The 26,315-nt window shown below is 53.7% G+C and overlaps 1 protein-coding gene and 1 long non-coding RNA gene across 3 annotated transcripts; one reads left to right on the top strand and one right to left on the bottom strand.

The window, feature by feature from the left end:
• Window positions 1-13,276: 13,276 nt before the first annotated feature.
• LOC138916107 (uncharacterized) lies at window positions 13,277-21,370 on the bottom strand. The gene is made up of 5 exons (XR_011422834.1): window positions 20,804-21,370; window positions 19,571-19,821; window positions 16,468-16,558; window positions 14,271-14,380; window positions 13,277-14,085 (listed from the first exon to the last, which is right to left on the bottom strand). It is a non-coding gene; the product is annotated as an uncharacterized lncRNA (long non-coding RNA).
• Window positions 20,854-26,065, top strand: RPL38 (ribosomal protein L38). 2 transcript variants are annotated; one of them, NM_001433634.1, is given in 5 exon segments: window positions 20,854-20,886; window positions 21,094-21,130; window positions 21,268-21,328; window positions 24,188-24,310; window positions 25,638-26,065. In NM_001433634.1, coding segments are annotated over 4 exon segments (213 nt in total). In that variant the 5' UTR covers window positions 20,854-20,886; window positions 21,094-21,127; the 3' UTR covers window positions 25,664-26,065.
• The last annotated feature ends 250 nt before the right edge of the window (window positions 26,066-26,315 follow it).

Raw genomic sequence — 26,315 nt, 5'->3', positions numbered from 1 at the left:
TGCTCCTTCTCCATTAGCGGGATAATTTCAACAGATGCCTGCAGGGTGGGGGCCCCAAGTCTCCTCCCGCTCACCCACCCACACACCCCGTGCCCAGCAGTTTTTTACTTCGCTCCCCCCACCCCACTGCCCAGCCCAGACAGCAAAGACTGGTGTGAGACAACTGGACCCAATGCAGCAAAGGGGCCCCCGGGGCCATCGCTCGCCCACATGCCCCCTTAAGAACCCAAGCCCCCTGCCCACCCTCCGACGGTGGCTTCAGAGCATGGGGCTGAATCTCATCAACAAGAAATTTGAAGCCATTAAAATACAATAAAAGAGAAATTAAATGTAATAGCTCTGTAAATTATAACTAATTGAAACATCAATTGTAATTTTTATGATCTGCATTCGGAGTGAGCGCGATACCGGGGAGTCAGAAAGGAAAGTTAAATGATGGAGGGGAGATGTCCTGGATTGCCCCAGCCCCCGCCTCTACCCCTCTCCTCCCGCTGGCTTCCTTCCCTTCTCCTCCAGACCCTGCCCCAAAACGTTCACTTCCAGAAGGTTCCCCCAAGTAGCTGCTCCTCGTGCCCTCAGAGGCCTCAGCTTGCTCTTGTTTGGGGTGCCGTCTTTATAGGACCTCAGCATGTCCTCATGTTTCCCACAAACTCCAAGAAGGGCTGGGTCTCCACATTTGCACCAAGAGCCCAGGGCCCACCCAACACACGTCCGGTAGCCAGACCCCAAGCGTGGACAAGTCAGGAGACAGCACCTGAAGGCAGGGTTCCCCAGACCTTCCCTCATGTCAGCCACACAACAGAAGACTCCTGAGTCTGGAAGGAGTGTAGGTCATCTACACCCCCTGCCTCCCTCTCAGCTGGGCTCCGGGGTTGCTCAGCACCTGTGCCAGCCTCCCTCCCATAGGTCTGCCCAGGCATGGCTGTGCTAGGGACAATGTGGGTGACTCTCCACCAGCGTGGGAACCCCGACCGAATCCAGGTGGCTCTTCCCCCCGTTTGCCTCTGCAGGCTTGGTTCCCCTCCATCAGCTGCTGGCTCTCCACTCTGTATGCGGGCACCAGGGAGGGCACAGCGTGTGCAGGGGTGAGGCAAGCAGACCTGCATTCAAGGCCCCAGCCTGTAGAGGGCAGCTGTGGGAGCCCAGGCAAGCCTCTCAGCTTCTCAAAGACTCGCTTTTCTCAGTAGTAACTTACAGACAATACTAACCCCCACCTGAGAGGTCTGGGCATGTGTGATGGCAGCATTTGTAAAGCTCTTAGCATGCAGCCAAGCAAGGAGTGGGCGCCCATTAAACTCTAGCAATCCTCGTTGTTGTGCTTGTCATCATTCACCTGGCTCCAGACTGCTTGTGTTGCCCACGGACCAACAGGCCAGGTATCGGTCAGGCATGTAGCCCTGGCTGTGGTGCTGCCCACACCTTGGCATTATGCCGGCCCCTCAGATTTTGTGGGAACAAATGGAGCCCCCTCAGAGCAGGGAAACAAGCCCCTGGTCTCCGCTTCTGCTGGCAGAGGCAGGCTGGCCCTGGTCCTGGATCCCAGCAGCCCGTACACCTTCTGCCTGACCGAAGGGACCCAGTCCCTGGGGTGGCCAACTCCCACCTGGAGTGGAAGGAGACACAAGGTCAGGAAGGCCAGGCCACTGCTGTCCCTCGCAGAGAAAGGGGTTTCTTGTAGAAGCTCTATTCCGAGCTGTTCGGGAGGAGGGGTGGAGGACAGACCTCCAGAGCTGTCAGGACACCCCCAGTGCCCCCTTTCTCATGAGCCGACTGCAGTCCAGAACTGCCCGTCACACAGCACAACAGACGCTTGACTAATGACCTTAATGCTGAGCTCGTTGGCTGGAAGTTGGGGACCTGCGCCTGGGCCCCCTGCCACTAAACCCACTGGGGTGAATCCGGGCAGCTCCTCCCCTCGGCCAGCACTCAGTGTCGTCACCCGAGGGTGAACAAGGTCAGCGTTTCTCAGCATCCGCAGTGGGGGACCAGTGTTGTTTCAGTTTCCAATCAGTGGTAGATCAACACTTTAAAAAAAATTTTTTAAATATAATTTACATACCATTCAGTTCACTCTTTTAAGGTGTGCAATTCAGCGGCTTTTAGTATAGTCACGAGTCTAGATAGTCATCCCCACTATCTAATTCCAGAACATTTTCATCACCCCAAAAGGAAACCTGCCCTCATTAGCACTCACTCCCCACGCCCTCCTTCGCCGGCACCTGCAACCGCTAATCCACCTTCTGTCTCTACAGATTTGCCTGTTCTGGACATTTCATCCAACATCCATTTCATCCATCATACACCTTTTGGGTCTGACTTCTTTCACTTCACGCAGTGTTTTCAAGGTTCATCCGTGTTGTAGCGTGTCGGTGCTTTATTCCTCTTCACGGCTGAAGAATATTCCACTGTATGAAGATACACATTTTGCTTATCCATTCCTCAGTGGATGGACCTTTAGGTCGTTTCCATTTTTTGCTATCATGAACAATGCTGCAGTGAACATTCACATACAACATATACTGTCAATTCCCTTGGGCATATAGACACCTAGAATCACTGGGACATACAGAACTTGAAACACAGGGACCGTATGTTTACCTCTTTTTGGAACACCAAACTATTTTCCAAAGTGGCTGCATCATTAATTCTCTGTAAAAATAATATAAAAATGAAATTTAAATAACTCACAAAAAGAAGTCTAATTTTTATTTCTATTACTACTATTAATTATTATTAATACTATTTTATTACTTTTAATACTATTAATTTATTATTTATTAATTCATTAATTTATTATTATTTAATCAACAGACCTAAAATTACTTTGTCAATTGCCATGAAAGTTTCTAAACGCTTCCTCTCCATTTCTGCACTTACTTGGCCAAGAGAAAGTAAGGAACAGTTCTCCGGCTGGCTCGGGCCCACAGACCACACCCCCATCATGGCTCTCCAGCCTTGTCCCATGTCCATGCTGTCCCCAGGTGTCCTCAAGGGCCCCCCTCTCAAATAATTTAAGGTGTGAGCCAGAACATTCCTTAGAATGAAAGCGGGAACCATTAATCATTCTGCCAGGACACTGGGCATAACCCAGAACTGTCCTGGGCAAACGAGGACGCGTGGTCAGTCTGTGGAGGAGTCACAGGAAGCATCTATGGGAAGGACACAGGGAAAGGAAGGGACAAGAAAATGGCGGGCTCTGGAGAGGGCTAGAGCAACGGGACCCCTCACTCAGGACCCACTGCTCCTCGCAGGCCCTTGGTCCTGTCACCCTCCTCAGAACCTGTGGCTGCCACTCTCTCCAGGTGTGGCACGCGTCACACCTCCTGAGCAGCCTCACCAAGCCCTGCCTCCTGGGCAGACGACCTTCCTCCGGTCTCATCTACACAAGACCTTTGGCTTGGATGTTGACCCCAGGTTCTGACAGCCACAGCTGAGTTTTCAGGGTCACGGAGAGCACAACATGAGAGGCACGGGGCCCCTGTGGCCCCCCACTTCAGATGGGGATCACGAGTGGATCCCCTACTTTAGAGACTCGTAGACCATCTCCTAGAACTGAGTTTTTCGTCTTTGTACCCCCAGCACCCCACCCAGTAAGCACTCCCTGAGTGATGGTCAGACGGATAAAGGACCACAGGCCTCGGTGCCTCTGACACAGCCGAAGATTCTTGGGCCTCCCACAGGCCGTGGGGAGTCAGTCGGCCAGCCTGGGAGCCATCTTTCCCTGCCAGAAACTGGAGAGCAGAGCGAGGAGAAGCAAAAATCGCAAAGCCAGCGGCTCCCCGAGTTCCTGAGTCACGGAGCGGCAGGGTCCCTGGGGCCCAGGCCTGTGGGGCCGGGTTTAACGGGCTCGCCAGGGAAACATGTCCTTCATGAGCAGTCAGTGTCCCCTGGTGCCCGCAGCGGCAGTTCCTTCAAAGGGAAAATTTCTCCTTACCATCCTGGGGAGGGGCTCCAGAGAGAGGGGCCAGGTCAGGAAGCTGCGGCCAGGGCATCTCTCTGAGGAAGTGGAGGGGAAGAAGGAGGGAAAGACACAGGTCAGCCCTCACGGGGACCAAACTAGGATGGCAGTGGCCTGGGGAACCAGAGCGGCAGGCAACCAGGGTGGTACTGCACCTTGGTGTGTGAATGCCTCAAGTTAGATTATTCAGTCATTCAACAAACCTTAACCAAGCAGCCGATAATAATACAAGTCAAACCTCTGTGCCAGGCACTGTGCTAAGTAAACATTTCACAGGCATAAAGCTTTAAACCTGTATGCTCCCGATATCATCATTATTATCCCCTTACGAAAGATAATAGAGTCTCTGAGGAGTTAAAGAATTCCTGATTAGAGACACAGTCGCTACCCAGATGAGGTTACCACCAAGGGCAGGGTGGACCAGACCAAACAGTAACCAGATCGTTTTTAAGTAGACTTTTTATCGAATTATAAAATACACACATGAAATGCACTGATCGTGCCTGTACAGCAGGGCACCTTTTCTCAAAGTGGACAGTACGGTGAAGCAGCTCTCAGGGCAAGAAAGAGAACAGCCCCCCGGAGCCCAGAAGCCCCCTCTTGTCCTTTCTCATCGCTACAAGCCCAAAGGTAGCCACCGTCCAGACCTTTGTCATCGTGTGCTAGGTTTGCCTGAACTCCTAGGTTCTATCTGGGGATGATAAACGCTAACGGAAACGTGCGCGTGGGACTCTGGAAGAACGTGTCACGCAGCCCGGGGGGCGGAGAAGACTCCAGGAGGAGGTGACATCGGAACCAAATTTTGAAGGATGACCAGGAGCGAAGGCAGAGGTGGAGGAAGGGGTGAGTGTGCGTGTGTACATGTGCATGTGTCATTATCCAAGCGCATTGTTTCTCCATCTCTCAGCTCTGGCCACTGATCTTCTTTCCGTTCTACAATAAGAAAAGAGTTCAAGAAGCACTCAGAGTTTCTCAACCTCCACACTATTCTTTGACATTGGGGCCAGATCATTCTTCATGGGGAGGCCCGTCTTGTGCCCTGTGGGGCTTAGCAGCATCCCTGGCCTCTCTAGAAGCCAGTAGAAACTCTCCTCCCAAGTTGTAACACCCAAAAATGTATCCAGTCATTGCCCAACATTCCTGGGAGAGGAGGACAGACCCCCCCACCCCCTCATCAGACCAGTGGGTTAGATGTTCGGGAGAACGGCCAGGTAGTCAACAGGAACAGCCAATAAAGGACTCGGGGTGCACTCCCAGGAGGACCCCGGCCTCGCTCGTGCCTGGAGGCAGGGGGCTGAAGTCTAGCTCAGGAGGTCCCAGCGCTGGTCAGCGCCTCCCAGCAACCAGGAGACCCTGGGAAGTCACAGGGGTGGGCCCCAGGAAGGAAATGTCCCTGAGAGGCCCCAAGCTAAGGGCAGGATTTGTTCCCTGTTCCCGGGAGATGAAAGGAAGATGGCCACTGGGAGGAGCCTTCCCGCTGCTGGGATCAGATTTCAATTAAAATGATTAGTCCGGTTTATTTAGACGCCACAGCTGCATACAATCTACTGTGAGTTATTGTGAGTTTAAAGAAATCAGGGAGGGGGAGGGGAAGCAATTCAGCCCAAATTGAAAAAGTCCTCCTGTAATTACGAGATTGGAGAATATCCTCTGAGGGGATCAATAATGGGAAATCTAAGTGCCACTGTTTGCCAAGATGACAATTTTTGAATCGCTCCATCTTGGATTTTCATTTTCTCTCTCATTGTCACATCTCCATGAGTGGCGATTGCAGGCTCATCTCCCAGCTCCAGGGAGGTAGGCCCTGGGCTGGACCAAAGCAGCATCCGTCCAGGTACATCGGACCCTCTGTGTGAATTTTTTATTGCTGCGTAACAAATTGCCATAAATTCAGTGGCTTAGAACAACACACGTATCATCTCAGTTTCCAGGGATCAAGAATCTGGTCACGGTTTAGCTGGGGCCTCTGCTTGGGGTCTTGTGAGCCTGCACTCAAGCTGTTGGCTGGGACTGGGGTGTCCTCTGAGACTCGGGAACCCTCTCCCAAGCACACGTGCTTCTTGGCAGAATTCATTTCCTTACAACTGTAGAACTCCTGAGAGCTTGCTTCCTCAAGCCCACCAAGAATGAGAGTTTCTGATTTCCAGTCCCTCTTTTAAAGAGCTCCCCTGATTAGGTCAGCCTCACCCAGGATAATCTTTTAAATTAACTGTTTAGGGACCTTAATTACATCTTTAAAATCCTTTCTCTTTTGCTATATTCTATCGGTTAGAAGCAAATTACAGGTCCCGCCGACACTCAAGGGAAGAGGATTATGCAAAGGTGTGGGTCAATGGAAGTCATTTTAGAATTCTGCCCACCACATCCTCCATCAGAGCCCACTCTCTAAGCTCTCCTCCCCAAATTCACAGAGCGAGGCCATGGGAAGATGTCCCTTCCTGAGCCAGCCTCACATCTGCGGGCCTCCCCAGCCCCTGCCTGATGGACTGCCCCATCAAACAACACGGTGACCACCATGAGGGCTGACAGCCTCCCCACGTGGGAGAAGAAGTGGAGAAAACAGCCAGATATCTAACACAACCTGACTCCCTGTCCAGTGCTCCTTCTCCAGACCAGGTCTGCGCTCACTGGTCTCCCATCTTCTCTATGTCCAAAGCCCCAGCAAGGCTTCCCGGCTGCCCTGACCCAGCAGCCTTGACCAGATACCTTCTGTCTTCCCAGGATGCTGAGCACAGGGCAAGATGCAAGCAGCTCCTCTAGGCCAGATGAGGAGAAGAGCCCAAGATTCAGGAGCCCAGCTGCCATTCTAAAAATTACCCTAGCATACTCCTCCTGTGCCTCCTCCCTCCTTCAAGACCTGTCACCCTCAGCTAACCTCAGGCAACCCTGCTCAATGTTCACTTCCATAGTTTGTATCACTTGATTTGCCCTTTATTCTTATGTTTGAGTCTCTCTTTCATGATGCTGCATATTACTTAGGGTTAGGTTCAGCTAAGCAATGAAACCTAAAATATCAGGAAAATATGTTACAGGTTAATTTCTCTCTCCCATTGCAGTCTGGATGTTAGCAGCCCAGGGCTGGGCTAGAAGCTCTGTTCTGCACAGTCCTCAAAAGACTCTCCCTTCTTCCACCGTGTTACTCCAAGCTGGCCGGCTGCCAAGTCTAAGATGGCTGCTCCAGCTCCAGCCATCACCCCTACAGTTCAGCCAACAGGAAGGAGGAAGGGAAGGAGAAGGGCATGCTCCCTCCTTTTACACCACTTCTCCTTATATCTTATTGGCTATAAGTTAGTCACATGGCCACAAATAGCTACAAGGAATGCTGGAATGTGTAGTTTTTATTCTGGATAGCTCTCTATCTGTGGAAAAATGGGGGAGTGGATGTGGAGATTTCTGGAAATCTCTGTTCTAACTTCCCTCTCTGTCTTGTGTATGCAACCTAAGGGATAGAATATTTCTTTTGTGCCCAAACCCTTACCCACTCTTTCAATAACCTGGCTTGATTGTTTCATCAAACACGGTATTCATGCATTCTTTCCCTCGCTCCTCTATCTACTCATTTACTCACTGGTTCATTCATGCATTCATTTCTCAAAAAATCCTCTCCCTATGCCTTGCACAGTGCTGGGCATGTGGTCAGCATTCAGGATGTGGAGAGGACAATACAGAGCCCGCCGGCAAGGTGCTTACAAACTGGTGGGGAAAATAGCCCAGGAAACGTAGCATTCTAGCCCCTGACATGGGTCCTACGAGAATGTGCAAAGGTTGCCGTGCAGACACCGTGGGCCCTAACCCATCTGGGGCTGCATGTGAGGTTTCCAAGTGGAGGGGACGTCCCATCAGAGTATTGGAAAAACAAACTGGATCAGGGAGCGAAAGCAGCATAAAGGGCATTTCAGATGAGGTAGTGCACAACAAAGCTGCCCCTGTCCGTGGTGCTGACCCACAGGCCCAGCCAGGAGCCCCGTTTGGAGGTCCCCGCTTCCCACCTCACCTCCTCTGGGCTGGCACCTTGGGCAGGCAGGTGGGATGGCAGCGGCATGGCACTTAGCCACACACTTCATTTTCATAACGACCTTCCTGTCTCCCTTCTCGGTCTCGCTTGTCAGTCTATGACCATTAAATTCCTCATTAGCAAACGAGCTTTGGATGGGCTCATTAAGATGAGGGATGGCCCCAAGGTGCAGCTGGCTGGTGGTGAGTTAGAACTCTTCTCCCTCTTTCTTAGGAAATAATGCACCTCACACTCTGTGCACCCCTCACCAGGTCTAACACCAGGCCCAAACAGACCCCCAGGGGTTATTCAGGGGACCGGCTTAAGGGAAAGCCAGGCCACAGTGGACAACAGACAGCGTACAGCTGCTGATTCACACACACCCGAAGTTGCTCAATCAGGGCCTGGGCTTCTGCCACTTCACACTGAAGCTCACACTCCTGAAGTGACATTCAAAACCCTTCCCCATCACGTCTCAGCCCCCCTCTCCAGCCTCCTCTCCTTTCCTCCCCACATGGCCCTGCAGTGAGGGAATAACCTGATGACCTCCTGTGTGGCCTGCTGGAACTGGCTCCTACCAGCTTGTGAGAGCTGCTTGTTACATGTTCAAAAGTTGACATCACATCAGCAAGCTTGAAATCGGCTATAGTGGGAGTATTTCTACCTCAGGAATCGGCAAATGCTACAAATTATCTTTTTTTTGGTCAGAAAGCCAGATTTTAAACATTTGCCAGCACTCCCCCATCTGAAGGTCCCTGAGCATGTCACACACTTGCATATGTCCCCATCCCTGTCTGGGCTGATGCCTCTGCCAGGTTCTCCTCTGGCTCCACAGATTGTCTCCTCTGTCTCTCTCCTCAGCCGGCTGGAAGCCCAGGCATTGGTTGAGGCCCCCGGAGGGAGGGCAGTCCCCTGCCCCGGGCTCCTGCTCTGCAGGGCTTGTGTGCCTGGCAGGGGAGCAGAAATTGCCACCCCAAAATGTGTCTTTTTGGCTTGATTATTTTTAGGAACAAAAGACTCAGGAAGAAACTTTGACCTTCCCCCGAACTGCCTAACAGAATTTAAGACAGAAGGCCCATTCCAGGAAGGAGCTATCACCACAGTTAACTATAGTATAATATGAACAAGGTGTGGTACACAGGGAGGAACCCAGCAAGGCCCATTTGATCAAGTCCCATTGTCTCTGCAAGGTGCGGCAAACACTTGTTTACCAAACACTTGCTTTTCCATCTCCATGTGAATTACCTCCTCCCCTTTGAAGCCCCAAACCACTACTCCCGACATCCGCCTTTGTCCTTAGCTGAAGATGGTATTTAAGCCGGCGGCTTCAGCCGTTTTGGTGAGTTGCTCAGCTTTCCTGGGTTTCTCCCCTGTATCCATGTTCTTAAACTTGTTTGATTTTCTCCTGTTATTCTGTCTCACGTCAATTTAATTCCTAGACAAGCCAGAAGGACCCAGAGGCTAGAGGAGTATTTCTTCTTCCCCCACAGCCTCAACCAAGACTTCTACCTTACGGACCATTCAGTTTCCAAAAAATGGAAACCAATTCAAACCAGCTACAGGAGAAAGGAGAAATATGTGTGTGTGGTGGGGGGGGACCTCACAGTCCCCAGGGGCAGGAAGCTCAGCTGCTCTCAGAGGCATAGGAGTTGTGCAACAGCTGCTCTTTCTCAGCAGCCACCTGGTCTCTGACTTCTGCTTACACATCCCCATGGTGGCTTCCGCCAGAGAAGCGCCCTTGCCCCCTAGTTTGCATGAAATCCCAGAACAATCAGCCACAGACCAGAGTCTCTAAATTCCCATCCCAAACCCAGGATTGTCCCAGCTTAGTCCAATCATCTGAGACCATGAGGCGGGGTCACGCAGTCATGGGATGGGGTCACGTGGCCATGGAGTGGGGTCACATGGTCACAGGGTGGGGTCCAATGGTCATGGGGTGGGGGGGTCACACACCCACTGCCTCCTCTGCAGGAGCCCTGGGGCTGGCTCTGAGAAGGATGGCAGGCAGAGCTGGCCCATCTCCCAGGCTGGAAGGCAAGGCCCATGAGGTCAGAAAACATGTTTATGCGTCTCTAGATCCCCAGTTGTAGCACAGAGGAGGTGCTTAATAAATATTTGTAAATTAAATGAATCACCTCACAGTTGTGGTCTTTCTCTCAGCAACTTTTGTGACCTAGCTGACCCCTGGAGAGGGAGGCGAAAGGCTTGGAGGAATTCAGCAAGGAAACACTCCATGCCCAAGTAATGAGGCATCCTTTTCCTCTAGTTACTAGCTGTGTGACCTTGAGCATGTCCCTTAACCTCTCTGCGCTTCTGGAGCTTCTTCTGTAAAATCCGGGTTGTAATCTTGCCAGGTTTAGGGCTGGTGTGAGGATTACAGAAGATGATCTTCATGGAGCAGCCGGTGTGGCTCCCGACACATGGAAGGTAGTCGACACAATAACTTTTGTCCCCATTCTATCCTGAACCCACAGAACAGCGTCCCTCAGGGCTCTCCCATCAGCCTTCCTCTCCAGGTCTGGTGCGACTCCAGTCAGCCACACACAGTGACATTCTTCCAATCCTACCCAGGCCCCTTGAAGGGTTAAATCCGAGGTTAGGGCACCGCTGACCACCCACTGCAGCCACTCCTGCCCGGCCCTCCCAGGGGGCCTGGCTGAAGGCTTGCCTGCTGTAATTAACAAGCCCCCCCTTCCCCCACCTGCTACGTCTGTCCTGTTCCATCAATAGCAGGTCAGCCTGTCAGGCACCGGCTGGAGCAGAACTCCCAACAGGAAGGGAAGCGGGAAGTGGACAGGAGCAGGGCCTTGACCCAGCCAGCGTCCAGCCCGCCCCTCCACCTCCACCCACCTTCTAGCCCCTGCCCCTCAGCCCCTGAGGCTGACTCTTTCCGGAAGCCACAGGCTACATCTAAGGGGAAGGATGACAGAGCGAAGGGAACAACCCGTGTCACCTCAGCAGGTGCCCCAGAGAGCAGGTGGGGGGCGCGAGCAGAGCCATCACTTGGAGGTGCAGACTGTGGGGAGCAGCCGTGCGCCTGTGGAAACCCCCTTCCCCAATGCTCAGCCAGGCAGGAGGCTGGCCCGGCCACGTCTGCCTCCATCCTTCCTCCTCCAAGGACGCTGGATTCCTGCGACACGGGAGCGGGGCGGCCGCGGTGAGCCTCTGGGGAGGAGGCGGTGGCAAAGTTTTCCCACCACGGAGACCCCTGCCGATTCGCTCCTCCTTGCTTACAAAGAGGCACGCCGCCTCCCTGTCCCCTGGGATGGAGTCTGCATTCGTACGAATTGATTTTCCCTGCTCGCACACACCAGAGAAAGAAACAGAAAGAACCCACTTCTCGCCCTCACTATGCGGCTGCCGGCGTCCACGGCTGCGACCCCGGGCCGTCTCCCTCCCCCAGCTCGGGCTTCCTCCACACGACTCCCTCCCTCTCTCTCTAAGTGTGCACGTGCTCAGAGCCAGGTGCACGCGCGCATGCGCGCGGTGCGGCCCGCAGACCCCGCTCCGGCCCCTGCTTCCAGCCTCGTTTGGCAGCCTTGAGCGGTCTCTTTAATCTCCTCACCTTGGGAGCTATTGCAGGACCCCGGTAATTGCTTTTGGAAACAGGGTCACTAGTTTAATTGGTAGAACTTGTCCTGGGCGATGTAACACGACGAAGCAACCTCGGGCCTACCTGTTGCTCTGGAAACACGGCCCGCGTGGCTGTGCGCGCGCACCGTGGACGCGCCGGCCAGAGCGCGCGTGCGCCTGTTGACAGGCACCTAAGACTGAAGACGAGGCCTGGGTTCGGGGGATGAGGGAGTGTGGGGGCCGCTTGGATGATGGACGGAACGGAAGGGAGTCGAGTGAGCCCGGCGGGACTTCTCAGACTTGAGACCACGAAGGAGACATTGTCACGGCCACATGAGGTCATAAGGCCACCCCCAGGGTGGAGGTAGACCCTCTACGTGGAGGAGCGGGTGGACGGGACGTCTTCCATTGTCCCTCCAGGTCCGTGCCTCCACCCTGCTCCTTGCCCCCAGGGTGACGGCAGCGAACCTGTGGGGTTCAGCCATACTGCCCTAAAGATGCCCCGCAGGAGATCAGAGAGAGAAAGTGAGGGAGGGAGGGAGAGGTGGCCGCTGGCAGAGCAAGACCTTGGCTGAAGGTCCCAGCCCCCCATCAGTCAAGCAGCCCCTCCCCCACACTGCCCAGCCGTCGGGTCAGGTGACGCCCCCGCCCACCCTCAGGCCCAGTGGCAGTTCCTTTATTCAAATTATCCTCCAGTCTCCCAGTCTTGCTGCACCTGTTTCCTGTCAGGACCTGGAAGCTTTCTGAGGCGGTGGGGGACGGTGTTGGCAGGAAGTGGCTCTCTCCTGGAACCAGCACTGTCTGGCCCTCGATACCCCAGCGTGGCCTGGCCTGGTTTTTTTCTCTCTTGGCCCGCCCTGAGCAAGAGGGTCCTGGGGTGGTGGCTGCGGGGTGGGGAGGATGATGGCTGCCTTCTGGGAAGGGTTGGGGGCCCTGAGTGCACCCAGAGTCCTTCCCAGAGTCTCCACACCAGCTGCCCAGCTCTGGGAAGGGCACGTGGACCACTCAGACTCCCCTACAGGGGTCACCATCCAGGGGCTCAGAGGAGGGGCCGGGGCAGCCCCCCCACACACACACACACACAGGGCCAGTGAAGAGAAGCGCTCACTGTGAGGGGGCAGAAGGCTCCCAGCTCTGAGGATGAGGCACCCAGTGGGCAAGATGGACTCACACAGACAGGGAGATCTAGGGAAACGGGTGCTGTCAGACAGACAGGGACAGAGAGGAGACATGGGCGGGGCTCAGCTGGCAGAATCTCAGCACAGGCTGGGAGCCCATGGGTTGAGCCGGTGGAGACCAGACTTAGTGGGAGGGAGAAGTTGGTAGGGAGCAAGTTCTGCCTCCAGTGGAGGTCCTGCAACCCACCAGCGGCCCCAACCCAAAGGACCTCCACCCACACTCCAGCTTATGAGGTTGGCATTCATCTCACCCTGCTGCTTCCAACCCTACCCCCTCACTCCCATGCGGCATTAACACTTAACACCCACACTCTCCCCTTCCTCCGGGACTGCCAAGACCTGGGACACCACTGCTGACAGTAAGGGTCTCCTGTCATTCACCCCGGGATGCTCTCCGAGCCGCATGATTTATGGACTTTAATTTTCCCAGGTCCTCAGTCGTGTCCCTTCTTCCCCTCTGGTCTGTCAGGGTGTTTATCTCACACCTCCTTCAGCCCCTCTCCCCCTCCCCTGGTTTTTAATTTGAGGCATCCGTCTGGAGCACCCGGAGATGGGGACGTCTGCAACACTGCATGCATTAAACTGCTGACAGCTCTATTGATTTTCTCTCTCCCACTGCATAATGCACGATATATACAAGCCGAGAGGCTGGCCCCCTGGCCCTTACTTGAAGGGACTGTGCCCTTTTCCTTCTCACTCTGATGTCCCCTCACCCTGGCACATGTTGATATATGAGAGGGTGCTTGTCCCTTCCGTTCAAGATGGATTCTCCTCTGGCCCGGGATTATTTTCCTCCCTGCCAGTGGCCGTCGTCTGGTCTATCCTTTTTGCGGTAGCAGGCTGGACGTCATGGGAGCAGTTCCCGGAGCGGAAGGGGCCGGTGGAGGCAGGGGAGTTGAGGAGGTGTCATGTGTCAACCCTGACCGCCCCCTACTGAAGAAGACCAGGCGGCTGTCCCAGGTCTGGGGGAGGGAGGGCCCTCTCCCGGTTACAGTTCTCCAAATCCGTTGGCAACTCTTGCCTTGGACTCACATTCAATCAACAGTCACAGAGCCAGCTTTGGGGCTAAGGGCTTTCTGTTCCTCGTGTCTTCTGGTTTCTCATAAGCAAGGCAGGGCAGCTGCAGACAGCTGTGCAGGCTATGCGCACTTGGCACCGTGGCCTGGAAGCCTTGGAAGGAGGGATTCATAACCCTCCTCGACAGAGACTGAGGCTGAGGTGCCAGGAGACTCATTCAAAATCTCCCAGCCAGATGCTGGATTTGAATCCAAGACTACCTGTCTCCAGGAACGGTTTTCTTCCCTCCCGATCACAATGCCTCCTCCAGGAAGACCTCCTGGATTGATGCCACTCAGTCTGATTGCAGCTTTATTCCAGTCGCCCTGGAACATATCTGCTGTGAGGGTTTTCACACATTAGCATTGGCTCTGAGTGTGTTGGGTGGGCTCTCTCTGCTGTGAATCAGCATCTTTGTTACTTCCTCCTGGAGGATTTCCCCGGACTCATCCCATCCCCAGCCTAAACAGTCCCATGGCCCCCATCCGGTCCCACAGTGAGAAGCACTTACCGCCTTATCCCTGCCTCCCCTCTAGTCTGTGAGTTCCTTGAGATGGGGACAGAGACAGGACAGGATGCTATTTCTGTGTCTTCACCACCTGCCCAGGGCCTGGTCCAAAGCTGGAGCGACATAAAAGTGTGTTGAAAGGATGTTGCGTGACAGAGAAGGCCCCTAGGACGGTGCCTGGCCAACAGAAGGAGCTCTCTAAAGACAGACGGAACCCATTTCATCAGTCCCTGAGCTGTCCGGGCAGGTGCGCACTGGCTGTCTTACAGGCCCCTTAACAGTGGGCACTTTCTCCCACCCCCACTCCTCCCGCCCCCCCCCCCCACCCCTTCGCAAGGCCTCCTGCTGGGAAAGGTCCTCCCGCGGAGAAGCACACTGTTCCCAAGGCTCAGGGCTTCTGGCCCATGTGGCTGCCATGTGCTCCTGCTGCCTGCCTGCCCACAGCCCACCTTGCCAGCCGGCCAGGGACCAAGCAGAGGCAGCAGAAGGGAATGCTGACCTTTGGGCATCCCAGAGAAAGGGCTGGGCTGAATGTGAAAATGGGCACAACGTGCAGAGATGGTGGCCTGGGCCCAGGAGTAACCTGGCCACAGGCACAGAACAGACACCATTGTATAAAGAACGTTGTCTTGGTTTTGTCCTTCTAGTCCACTGGTTCTCAACAAGGAGCAACCTTGCCCCCCGGGGAACAATTGGCAATGTCTGGAGATGTGTTGTCATAGTTGCAAGGGTCTGGCATCTGGTGGGTAGAGGCCAGGGAGTTCTAACATCCTACAATGTTCACAATACCAACCCCCCCACCCCCCGCCCCAGCAGAGAATGATCTGGTCCCAACGGTCAGCAATGACGAGTTTGAGACATGCCGCTCTGGTCCCACCAGTGGTGCTTTGGGGCTTGTAGCACAGCGGCTGTGAGAGCGTTAAACCCCTGTGCCCCTCAGGGACACCTGAGGTTCTCTCGGACTCTGGGGCTGGGAAAGGGGGAGTAACCTGCCTGCCTTTAGCCATCTCGGGCTCCTCCCAAAAAACGCCAGCCCCAACGCCTGCACCCCACCTCCTTCCTCCCTCCCATCCTTCTCCTCGGTAACCAAGTCCAGCCAGAGGGACTCCACACTGTCCCTGCCGAAAACCTCTAAGATTCAGTTAACAGCTCCCCTCTGAGACGGTTTAAAGGCCAGCCCTGCCGGCAGCCAAGGGCAGGGGCCTCGTGGGGGCCTCTCGGAGACAATATGAGATGGTAGGTGTGAAAGCACCCCGTCAGGTAGGAAATAGCATTCAAATATTACTTCTAATTTATATAGTGGTCTCGGCCTGAGATTTTAGGATTCAAGGCTTTAGAAACCGGCTGGTTCCTCCACCCTCCATCTCCAGGCACAGCCTCGGCGCCCCCGTGTGGCCACTGGGCGACAGTACACAGGGCAGGGAGTGTTTCCAGACCTTCTGGAGGAAGTCAGGATGTCACTGACTTTGACTTTTCTAATTATCCCCTTTTAGGCTTCGCAAAAGCCCCGAGGGAGGAGAAAGAGGGAGTATAACCCCCACACACTCCTCGCTTTAGAAACTAATGAGTGAAGGGGGCGAGACTGGAAGCAGCCCCCAGCTGTCGCACGATGATGCCCACGGGGGCAAGCCCAGGGTGCGGGGCAGCCCTGCAGAGCCACGGAAAGCGGGATGGGCAGTTTGGGATGCTGCTCCTCTCCCCCTGCCTCCTGGCTCTCATAGAAACCATGGCATTCCCCACTGGAACCCCAGGAGGGCCGCGGGGAGCTCACTCACCGTCATACCACCTGGCACAGCCCTCAGTGCTCGGGACCTGGGTTGGACGAAACACCAAACCCCACCAGCCTTTGACTGCTGGTCTCTTGACCACATCCCCCAACGAGTGGGTCCAGCTTACAGATTTCCCGCAGGGTTGAAAGGGCTCCTGGGCCCTGTGAGAGGTGAGGGCATGTTTGGCTCCCCAAGGGCGTAGGTAAGGCTGGAATAGGAATACCCGAGGGCCTCAGACACCTCCCATGCCCCCTTCCAGCCTCTTCTCCCACACTCCCACCCCCAGACCCTGCTTGTTTCTGCTCTGGCCCCATTGAACTCCTATTTCCAGGAACGCCCTGTGCTCTCCCGACCCTGAGCAGGTTCAGTTCCCTCCTCCTTCTGCTTAGGAGCCCCTCCCCCACCACTTCTCCTGGTGAACTCCTACTCACCCCTCAAGGCTGAGCTCTCCTCGTTGTGGACTGACCGTTTGTGTCCCTCCAAAATCCATATGTTTGTCGACTAAAATAATCCATAGCCAATCTATAAATGAAAATTTGGATGAGTTTATTCTGAGCTGAAATCTTAGGATTATAACCCGGGACAGTCTTTCCACAAAGGAACAGAGCACTCCAAAGAAGTGGGGGTACACAGGGTGGTTATATACCCTCAAAGAGGGTGTTTCCCATATGATTGAAATGTCCCTCCCACAATAGTCACAAGATTGCCCTGGCACAGCACTTGATGGACACAGCAGGTAGTGGGTCTGCTATCTTGGTGGGTGTAGCAGGAGGCAAGTCTATTGTCTCCAGCTGGGCGGTCACAGGTGAGCGCAGCAATCAGTCCCTAGCCTAAGGAAAGATGCTTAATCCTTAAGGAGACTCCAACGTTGGGAGGGGGAGGGAAGTTGCACCTTTATCTCAAGGGCCTTTGTTCTTGCCATAGGGAATCTCTAAAGCAGATATACAATGCATGGTCAACGGCTGCAGTCAGGCCCTTTTGGAAAGACAATGTCAGGCCGAATTAGGTTTACACCAAATGGCTTCCTCATATATTCCAATATATCCTATTACTTGCCATTTTTATTTGTCATGTTGAAGCCCTAACCTCCAATGCGATGGCATTTGGAGGTGGGGCCTTGAGGAAATCATTGAGTGTAGACAAAGCCATGAAGGTGGGGCCCCCAGGGTGGGATTAGCCTCATTATAAGAAGAGGGAAACCAGGGCTCTCTCTCTCTGCCTTGTGAGGACACGGGGGATAAGGCTGCCACCTGCAAGCCGGGAAGAGAGCCTTCGGAACCCAGTCTGCCAGCACCTTGATCTTGGACTTCCAGCCCCCAGAACCGTGACTAAGAAAAGCCTGCTGTCTAAATGCCCCGGCCGCAGTATTTTGTTCTGGCGGCTGAGCTGACCGGACACACCCCCTGTGACGCCTTCTCCCTCGGGTGGAGTTACAGCCTCCCCACTCTGGGCACAGTCCACGTCTTGTTGTCGGGATGGCAGCAGCCTCTGAGCTCCTTCTGAGCAGGACCTACACTCTGGTTATTCCCAGGGCCTGGCACACAGTAGGAGTTCATTAAACATCAATTGAATAAATGGGAGGAACTGGAAGAGAAAAGACTTGGGGGCTGGGGAGGTCTTCCCAGCCCCTTTGGACCATGCCATCTATCTTTCTGTTCCTCTGCCCACTGTGAGGTTAGGTGCTAGTTATTTGGCCAGTCCTGGTCCCGCTTCCAACGTGCCCTGAAAGCTGAAGAGAAACCTCATCAGGTTAGCCTTCAGGGGTGCCCGGGGCAGGGCCTGCTTGGGGTGGCCGAGGCTGTGTGCCTCACCTGCCATGGAGCCTGCCAGGCAGCCCTGAGCCCAGCAGGTTGACAGAAGGGAAGCGGGGAGGACTGGATGCTTCCCACAGCTCTAGCCACACCCGCTGTCCATCTCCAGCTCTCTGACCACACTGCCGCCGCCCCAGTTGAGATCCTTCTCCCTGGCCCCTGGACAATGACAGTAGCCCTCACCGTCCCACAGCCACCAGTCTCGGACATTCCAACCCATCCTCCACGCTTCACAGCTAGCATGACCTGTAACAGGCAAACCAGACCCCGTATGCCCTTCTTTCAAGTCCAGGGCCTTCGTCTCCAACAGGGTCCACACTGGGCCCCTTTTGGAGTTTTCCATCTTGCGTGTGCATCAGCTTCCCCAGGGAAGCTTCCGTCAAATGCAGCATCCTGGGCTCCACTCTCAGAGGCTGTTTCACTCAAGGCCAGCGCTTTGGCCCCTCGTTTCCGACAGTCCCTGCCACACCATGACGTTTGGGGCTCATCTTCCATGCAGCATGGGACGCATCCTATCCTGGCTCCTTGCTCCACCTCTCAGTAACTGCCTTTTATTTTGCTATTCGTCCCCTTTGGGGAGCTAGACAAAACCTTTGGTACTTGAACAAATTGGTCATTGTGTTTTGTTACTACACATCTGTGCTCCCTTGTTATACAATTCAAGAGAGTGAACATCTGTCTGTCTGGGCTCGCTGCCAAAAGGGAGGTGCAGCCCCTCCCTCTGCTTCCTGTCCCTGTCCTGTAGGTCCTTCTGTGCGGAGAAGCACCAGGCATTCACTCAACAAATATTTTTGTGGACCTACTATATGCTAGGGACTGCTTTGTTCAAATGAATTCCGCCATCCCTCCTTCTATCTCTCCATCCCTTCCTCCATCCATCCTTCCATCTATCTCTCCATCCATCCCTCCATCCCTTCCTCATCCATCTTTTCCTCCATCTCTCCGCCCTTTCCTCCACCCATCCCTTCCTCCATCCATCCATCCCTCTCTCCACCTCCTCCTCCCGTCATCCTTCCATCCCTTCATCTCTCCCTCCCTGCCTCCTCCATCTCTCCATCTCTTCCTCTCTCATCTCTCCATTCCTTCCTCTATCCATCCATCCTCTCTCCACTCCTTCATTCATTCATCTATCCATCCATCCATCAATCCATCCACCCTTCATACAGTGAGTGATCTCAGATGCTGCATCCAGCTTGGGAATCCTATGATGTCCACATTGAGCACCTGTTATATATATATGAGCACTGCCTTTCGAGAATTATCAACAGAATGTGGAACCCTGTTATTGCCTTCAAAGAAAAGGCAGTACAAATGTAAGAAAAGTTTAACCCTGCCACACAATCTATCAACAGGTGTGTGCAAGTAACTGCCACAGGAGTGACGAGTGACAGGAGTCAGAGGTATAAGGTCCTGCCTGAAGGAGAAGTGGAAGCTGAGCTCCAAAGAAAGAGCAGGACTTAGTCTTAGAGGGGACAGCACAGGCAAATGCCCGGAGTCAAGAAGTGCTCAGCACATTAAGAGGCCAGTTGGTTGGGCTGAAAGGGCGCTTGCTTGTGGTGGAGCAGCAGTGCAGAAAAGATGAGAAAGACATCTGCCTGAGATGGAGGAGGGCTGGCAAAGTCAGGTGAGGAATTCAGGAATGTCCTTCTCAGGTCAGGGCTGAGGCACCTGTGATTCTGAGACTGGACCCTGACCTTCAGACAATTTAAAATTAAGCTCCTACCAATTAACTTTTCCCACTGTTAATGCCCAGATGCATCTGTAGTTGCAGAAAACATAGTTTGGCTTCTTTTCAAAGGCTCTCTAGCACAATTAGAGGATTGTGTGATCTCCTGGGGGAAGGACTGTTGGTTGCTCTTCCTGTATCCCCAGCGCCCCAAGGAAGATGCTCAACCCGGCCTCATTGAACCAGAGGGAGAAGAGCTGGTTCAAAGTAAAGTTCACGTGACGGGCTTTCTCTCCAGGTGGCCTGTTCTGTAACGATAAGCAAGAGGCAATTACATTCGGTGGTGCGGTTATTAAATTTGAGGGAAACAAATATCACAAAATGTAGACATTTGTAGAGAGGTTAAAAATAAAATTAAAGTGGAAGATAAACATAAAATCGATATCCTCAGGTTTCCCGGAGCCTGCCTGAGGAGATATTATAGGAGGGCTGAGGGTGTGTGCCAAGAAAATCCTATCCCGTGTGGGATGGAGGCTGGGACGAACCAAGGGGCAAGGGAAATGCTGCCCTCCCGGAGCGGCCAGCCCGTCTTAGGTTAAGATTCAGTCAGAAGCCTGGGGTCAGGCATCCAACCGGCGTGGGTTCGAATCCTGAGTCCACCTCTCCCAGCTCTGACGAGCCTTCACTCCCCGGAGGGTAAGGCTGGGGTAACAAGAGCCTCCTCTCCAGGCGCGCCTGAGGCTCACAGCGCCGTGAGTCCAATTTTTAGCACGGGGGCTACCCCAAGTAAGTGCTCCACCAACGTCAGCTATTGCAAGTATCAACTCGTTTGTATTGTGCCCCAGTTGTTAAGGAATTGGAAGCAGCAAGGGGAAAAGCTCCATAAAATGAGAAGGGGAGAGCAAATGGGCCCTGCGCGGGACAGATTAGATGTCCGTGGAAGGGGAGACCAGAAGGAAATGTGGGAAACCCTTGGAAAGAGGTTTCAAAATGTACTTAAGAAGAACACTTCATTTAAATGAGAAAATCTGTGTAGATGCCCAGTGCACAGGTCTAATGAAGGCATAGATAATAAGTTTTAGGTCTTCAAACTGGATCTGAAATAAAATCTAGCAAAGCCAAGATGGGGCCTGGGGTGGGGGGGGGCGCGGGGAGAAGAGAGGGTGTGGAGAAGGTGGCAGTCCATTGCATTCTGAAGCTGCACTACTAATCTAGGCCAGAAGGGGGCAGAGATGCTGCCATGGGTAGGGCGAACGCCTAATAACTCTTGACCCTTTGCAGACACCGTACCCAGTTTCCTCTGGGGGTCGGTTTAACTGCCCGGAAACGGAAGTCTCGTCCTTTTCCGTTCTCTTCCCTTCTTGCCGCTTGCTGTAAGTGTCTTGGGCGGTACTCGGGAACTAGGGGGTAATCCGGGGTAATCCACGGCAGGGTGAGACTTGGGTACCCCGGGCCTGGGTCGACGGTGCGGGAGAGGAGGATGGAGTGCTATGGGGCCGGCATTCCGGGCCGCGGGGAGGGGCAGCGGGGTCGCTGCGGGGCCCCGCGCTGTGTTGACGCCAACGCTTGTCTTCCCTCAGGTGCCGGCCGCGCCGCCCCGCGCCCCTCATAGTCATGGTGAGTCTGGGCCGCCGGGACCTCCCGGGTAGGTAGGGGCGGGCGCGGCCGGGCGGGGGTCTCCGGGCCGGGCGGGTGCGCTGGCCACCGCCAGATAAAGCACGTTTGCAGGTCGTTCCCCGTGTCTTTTCTTATAGCCTCGCAAAATCGAGGAGATCAAGGACTTCTTGCTCACGGCGCGGCGGAAGGATGCCAAGTGTAAGTGCCGGCGCCGAGGGCCAGATGGGTGGCGGTGGCCGTGCGTTCGGGCTCCGCGTGCCCGGCTGTCCGCGAGCCGCGGCTCGCTCGCGCTTTCTGCCGGCTCACGTGTCGGCTCCCCCTCCCCCAGCCGATCGCGAACCCCCAAGAAATCGGCCTGCCTCGTTTTCGCTTTGTTGAGTGCGTAGCAGGTGCTCTGTTTTGGGTAACAGTCTTGTAGACGTGTGTCCCGTGGGCCGCGTGCAGATACTGAGTACCACGTGTGTTTGTTTCTTAGCTTGTAAGTGAGGGGGGAAGGAGTCGATGCGACAAACACGTAGAACAGCTGGGTTTGGGTTGATAACGTGTCGCCCCCAGCTGCCTGCAGGTTCTCAGTTTTCACACCAGGCGTGGGAGGGGATCCTGCTGTTAGCCCTTTGTTGCAGCTCAAGGGGGTTTGGGGGCTTGTGCGTTACACAGAGTCGATCTTGAATTCATACGTTGTGTCGTCCTTTTCCTGCTGCGTCAGATAGTCCTTATGGCTTGCTTTCTCTCTCACGGGTTTGTCGTGGAGAAAATCGGGTAGTTGGTGGAAGGAGAGCCCTGTTGGGCGACGTGTGGGCGTGGGCTGGGACGCTGGTCGTCTCTAACGTCCTAAGTCAGTGATAGGATGAAACAGTGGGGCGCAGCAGAGCCTGTTAGTGGATTCCCAGGGGGACGGGAGAGTCTTATTTGTGTCCCCCTTACCTGTGTGGAGCCTTCAGTTCTCTGGTACAGTGTAAACTGGTGACGACATGTGGCAACAAGTAGCGTCTGGTGGGCATGTCTGCCCTGCCCAGTGGTTGTCGACTGCCTGCTTGTGTCTTGTATGCTGTGGTGCTGTAAAGAGAGGTGATTATCACGTTAGTTTCAGCTCAGATCTGGGAATTTGGGTCGCTGCCTGGTTCAAATCCCTGCTCTCCCAGTAGCCAGCTGTCCTTGACAAGCTGAACCCGACGCCACCAGTTCCTTCTGTCGGTCCGACAGGGGTGGTGGTATCTCGCGATTGGTGCCAGGGTCAGATCAGATGCTCCGTTAGATACCCTAGCACACCGAAGAAATGACACCAGATAAATCCATCAGGTTCCTTTGCATTTTAATTTTGTTACAGAGCTGGATTGTAGACAGTGTGGCCTGTGAGGGTTGGGGTCGTGGTCCCCTGAGTATAATAGGGCGTTCGGTGTTTTTTGGATCAACCTTGTAGATGCGCAGTTCGCTGATGTTAAGTGCATTTACAGGGTTGTGCAGCCGTCTCCACCCTCCACGTCTAGAACTCATCTTCCAAAACCAAACTCTTCGCATTAAGCAGTAACCCCCCATTCTCTTCCTCCAACCCCTGCCTACCGCTGTTCTCCTTTCTGTCAGTTTGGCTGCTGTGGGGACCTCGGATAAGTGAAGTCATGCAGTCTGTGTGCTGCTGTGAGTGGCTTACTTCGTTTAGCGTAACGAATGCGTCCATGTAGTAGCATGTGTCAGAATTTCCTTCATTTTGAAGGCTGAATGATCCTTTGTATGTATATACTACATTTTGTTTATCCGTTCATCCATTGTGGGCGTTTGAGCGGTTTCCACCCTTTGCCTGTTGTGAGTGATGTTGCTGTGATGTGCAAGTCTCTCTTCTTGTCCCTGCTTTCAGTTCCTTTGGGTGAGTACCCAGAAGTGCAATTGCTGCATCATACGGCAACGTTGAATAAACGTTTTCTTTAAGAGAGCCACACGTCTTACCTTAGGACTGTTCACCTTTGTTGACAGGCGTCCGACAGCTGCTGCGGCAGTGCAGTGTACGTAGCCTTAAGAGGGATGTTGAGAGAGCAAAATAGTTGGGTTTGATGAATGTCCAGGTTTCCGGGTTTATTCACGCATGAGCGGAGGCCTTGGCCGGCTCAGAGCACAGTGCTTCTGCTTCCTGGGCCAGGCCCTCTCCCTGTAGCACTGTGGGCAGGGCTGGAGCCGTGGGTCCTGAGTACAGGTTCCCTTGTGCTGCTTCTGGAAGGTGCTGATGCTCTGTGTCCGGTGCTTGGGCTGAGGCTCTAGAGCTGGTGGTCAGCCCTCAGCCACCTGACTCCTGTTGGCACTTGCCTGCGCTTGTAACCACTGGTTCTTGGGAGTGTCTGTGAGCTGGTTTAAAGAATTTGGAACAAGGGGTTTGACAGGTGGGTGAAATGGCTTCGCTACTCCTGGGAGGCAGGTGTCTTCCAGCAGCCAGGGCAGCTGCGGGCCTCGGGGAAATGCACTGGCGCTTGGACCTGACCAGACTCTGCGCTGTGAATTTTACGTACACCTGGGGCTCTGTAGTGTCTGAGCTGTGGTCCTCAGAGAGAATTTGGCAGCAGTAAAGAGCCCAGAAAATGGGTTCTGCACGAATTGTAGGAAAAGCTTCAGCACACACTCGCTGTGTGTGGTAGGGGGATCCTGAAGGAAGAGCTTTACCATTGCCCCAGGATGTCGTCGCCTACGCAGAGAATTGATTTCCAGAAGTAGAGTGGTGGAAAGTTCTGGATCCCAGCAGACAATCCATCTGCTTACTTTATGAACTACTTCCAGCCCGTTAAAAAAAAGCATGGACACAGGGTTCTGGGATGTGTGCAGTGTACCAGATCTTTAAATATAAACAAACCAATTAAGATTAAGCTTTAGGCTCTTGAGTATTAAGAGGGGAAATCTAGATTTCTGACATTGTTTTTAAATACTGGGGTCGTAGCGGGGCAGTACAGGGGGAGCGAGCGCAGCTGTCAGTGGTGGCAGTCATAAGTGCCACTTTCTGCATAAGTATGAAGCAGGTGAACTGTGTGAGTCTGTGTTCTGTGCTACAATTTAACTGCTAATTCTCGTCTCTGATAGCTGTCAAGATCAAGAAGAATAAGGATAATGTGAAGTTTAAAGTTCGATGCAGCAGATACCTTTATACCTTGGTCATCACAGACAAAGAGAAGGCAGAGAAACTGAAGCAGTCCCTGCCGCCAGGTGAGTGAGCTGGAAGTCCCGGGGGGCGGCCAAAGCTATGGCAGGTGCGTGTGTCGCCGTCTTGTTTCTTGAGTTATCGCCAGCTTTAGGAAGATCCTCTTTGTGGTGTGTCCACGTGTCTGCTCTTGCTGTCGGGGGCGCGGGGACTCCATCCTGTAGCAGCACTAGTTCCCTGGCCAGGGGACATTGGCTTCCCTCCCTCCCATCTGCAGGATAGGAACAGCTAACCCTGACTCTGTGGCTCCTTTCATCCTCGCCACAATCCTACACTGATACCAGGTACAGGTGTCACTGGCCCCCTGTTCAGGTTGGGAAACTGATCAGATACTGATGCGGGATCGGTGAGCCGAGGAGTCGAAAGAAAGATTTCTTAGACTCTCAAGATCTGGCAGTAGTGCTCTTTTATTTAGAGAATAGTGTGGAATAGCATGGGGACAGGACCCATGGGCAGGCAGAGCTTCTGCTGCAGCTGCCGCTGCTGCCCCCGCTGGCATGGGGACAGGACCCATGGGCAGGCAGAGCTGGTGCGTGGGGACAGGACCCATGGGCAGGCAGAGCTGGTGCGTGGGGACAGGACCCACGGGCAGTCAGAGCTCCTGCTGCTGCCTCTGCATGGGGACAGGACCCATGGGCAGTCAGAGCTCCTGCTGCTGCCCCGAGTTGAGGGTTAGGGCTAATTTTATAAGGCATGGGTACGTGACTTATTTTTACTGGAGAAAAGAAAAGATGATGTAAAAAGCCATTAAATGATTTCAGTGCAGATGGGGTCTGGTTATTGTGCGGTCATATAACTTTAGATACGAATCTGGCCATATAGATCGGCATGCAGGTGAGGATGCCCCGGGCTTCTCTCCCTGGGGCAGTCCTAATTCATACCATAAAAAAGTCCACTGGGTCATATAGTTTGGCATGTAGGCCAGGTCACCTTGGGCTTCTCTAGCTGGGGCAGCCTTAATCCACATCGATACGATGGGCCGTGAGCTTATTTAAGCAGAGGGGCCGGTCTTGGTGGCGGAGGCCCAGGAGAGCTGCTGAGAGCCGTGGGGAAACTGCCGGAGGAGAGCAGAGGGTGCTGCAGGCTGCTTCACACTGAACAGCCAGCCACTGCTGCTTGGCTCTGAGGACTGAGCGGGTCCTTTTAAGGCTGAGAGCGCGAGTGTTGGTATTATCAAACACTAACTTCATGTTTTAGGCAAAACCTCCTTCGTGCACTTATTTTCTGAGTTCTGTGAGCCCTCTTTAGCTTAAGTACAAAATGTACACGTGCAACAGTAACTCAAATAAAATGTCTCTGCTGGGTGACTCACTTCTCTATCTTTTCCTCTAGGTTTGGCAGTGAAGGAGCTGAAATGAACAAGGCACGCTGATTCGAACTGTATTAAAATCCAAAGAAAATCTTTTTCAGTGTCCTTTGTCTTTGGGGACGGGAAGGGAGGTGTTCCTTGGTTATGGCTTCAGGTGGGAAGAGGATGGGGGTCCTGGTTGCTACCTCCTTGCATCCCTAATCTAGTCTATTTGAAAATAAATAGATGGAAATGGGCAATTAGAAGAGCCAGATACTTGTGGAAATAAGCCAGTCTGCGCCCATGAGATTTAAAAGTAACGGGTTGGGGCCGGCCCTGTCACGGAGTAGTTATGTTCACATACTCCCGTGGCCCGGGGTTCAAGGGTTCAGTTCCCGGGCATGGACCTACATACTGCTCATCTGCCCAGCTGTGGTGGCATCTTACATGCAAAATAGTGGAAGATTGGCACAGATGTTAGCTCAGGGCCAATCTTCCTCACCAAAAAGTCTCGGGTAATATGAGTTCCCTGATAATGAAAATGGTAGTTAAACAGAGGAGTTGATGAGCCATTTTGGAAATGGCTGCAAGCTGAGCCATCCCGTCCTTGGAATGTCTGCTGTGTGGAAGTGTTCCTTGATGCAGGGGTAGGGGCAAGATTTTTTTGGTTTTTTTCCAGACTAAGACGCTTGTGGGTTCTCAGGCACAAAAATAAAACTTCA

This window comes from Equus caballus, chromosome 11 (assembly GCF_041296265.1).
Source record: "Equus caballus isolate H_3958 breed thoroughbred chromosome 11, TB-T2T, whole genome shotgun sequence".
NCBI lineage: Eukaryota > Metazoa > Chordata > Mammalia > Perissodactyla > Equidae > Equus > Equus caballus.
This window is presented reverse-complemented; position numbering and strand designations above follow the sequence as displayed.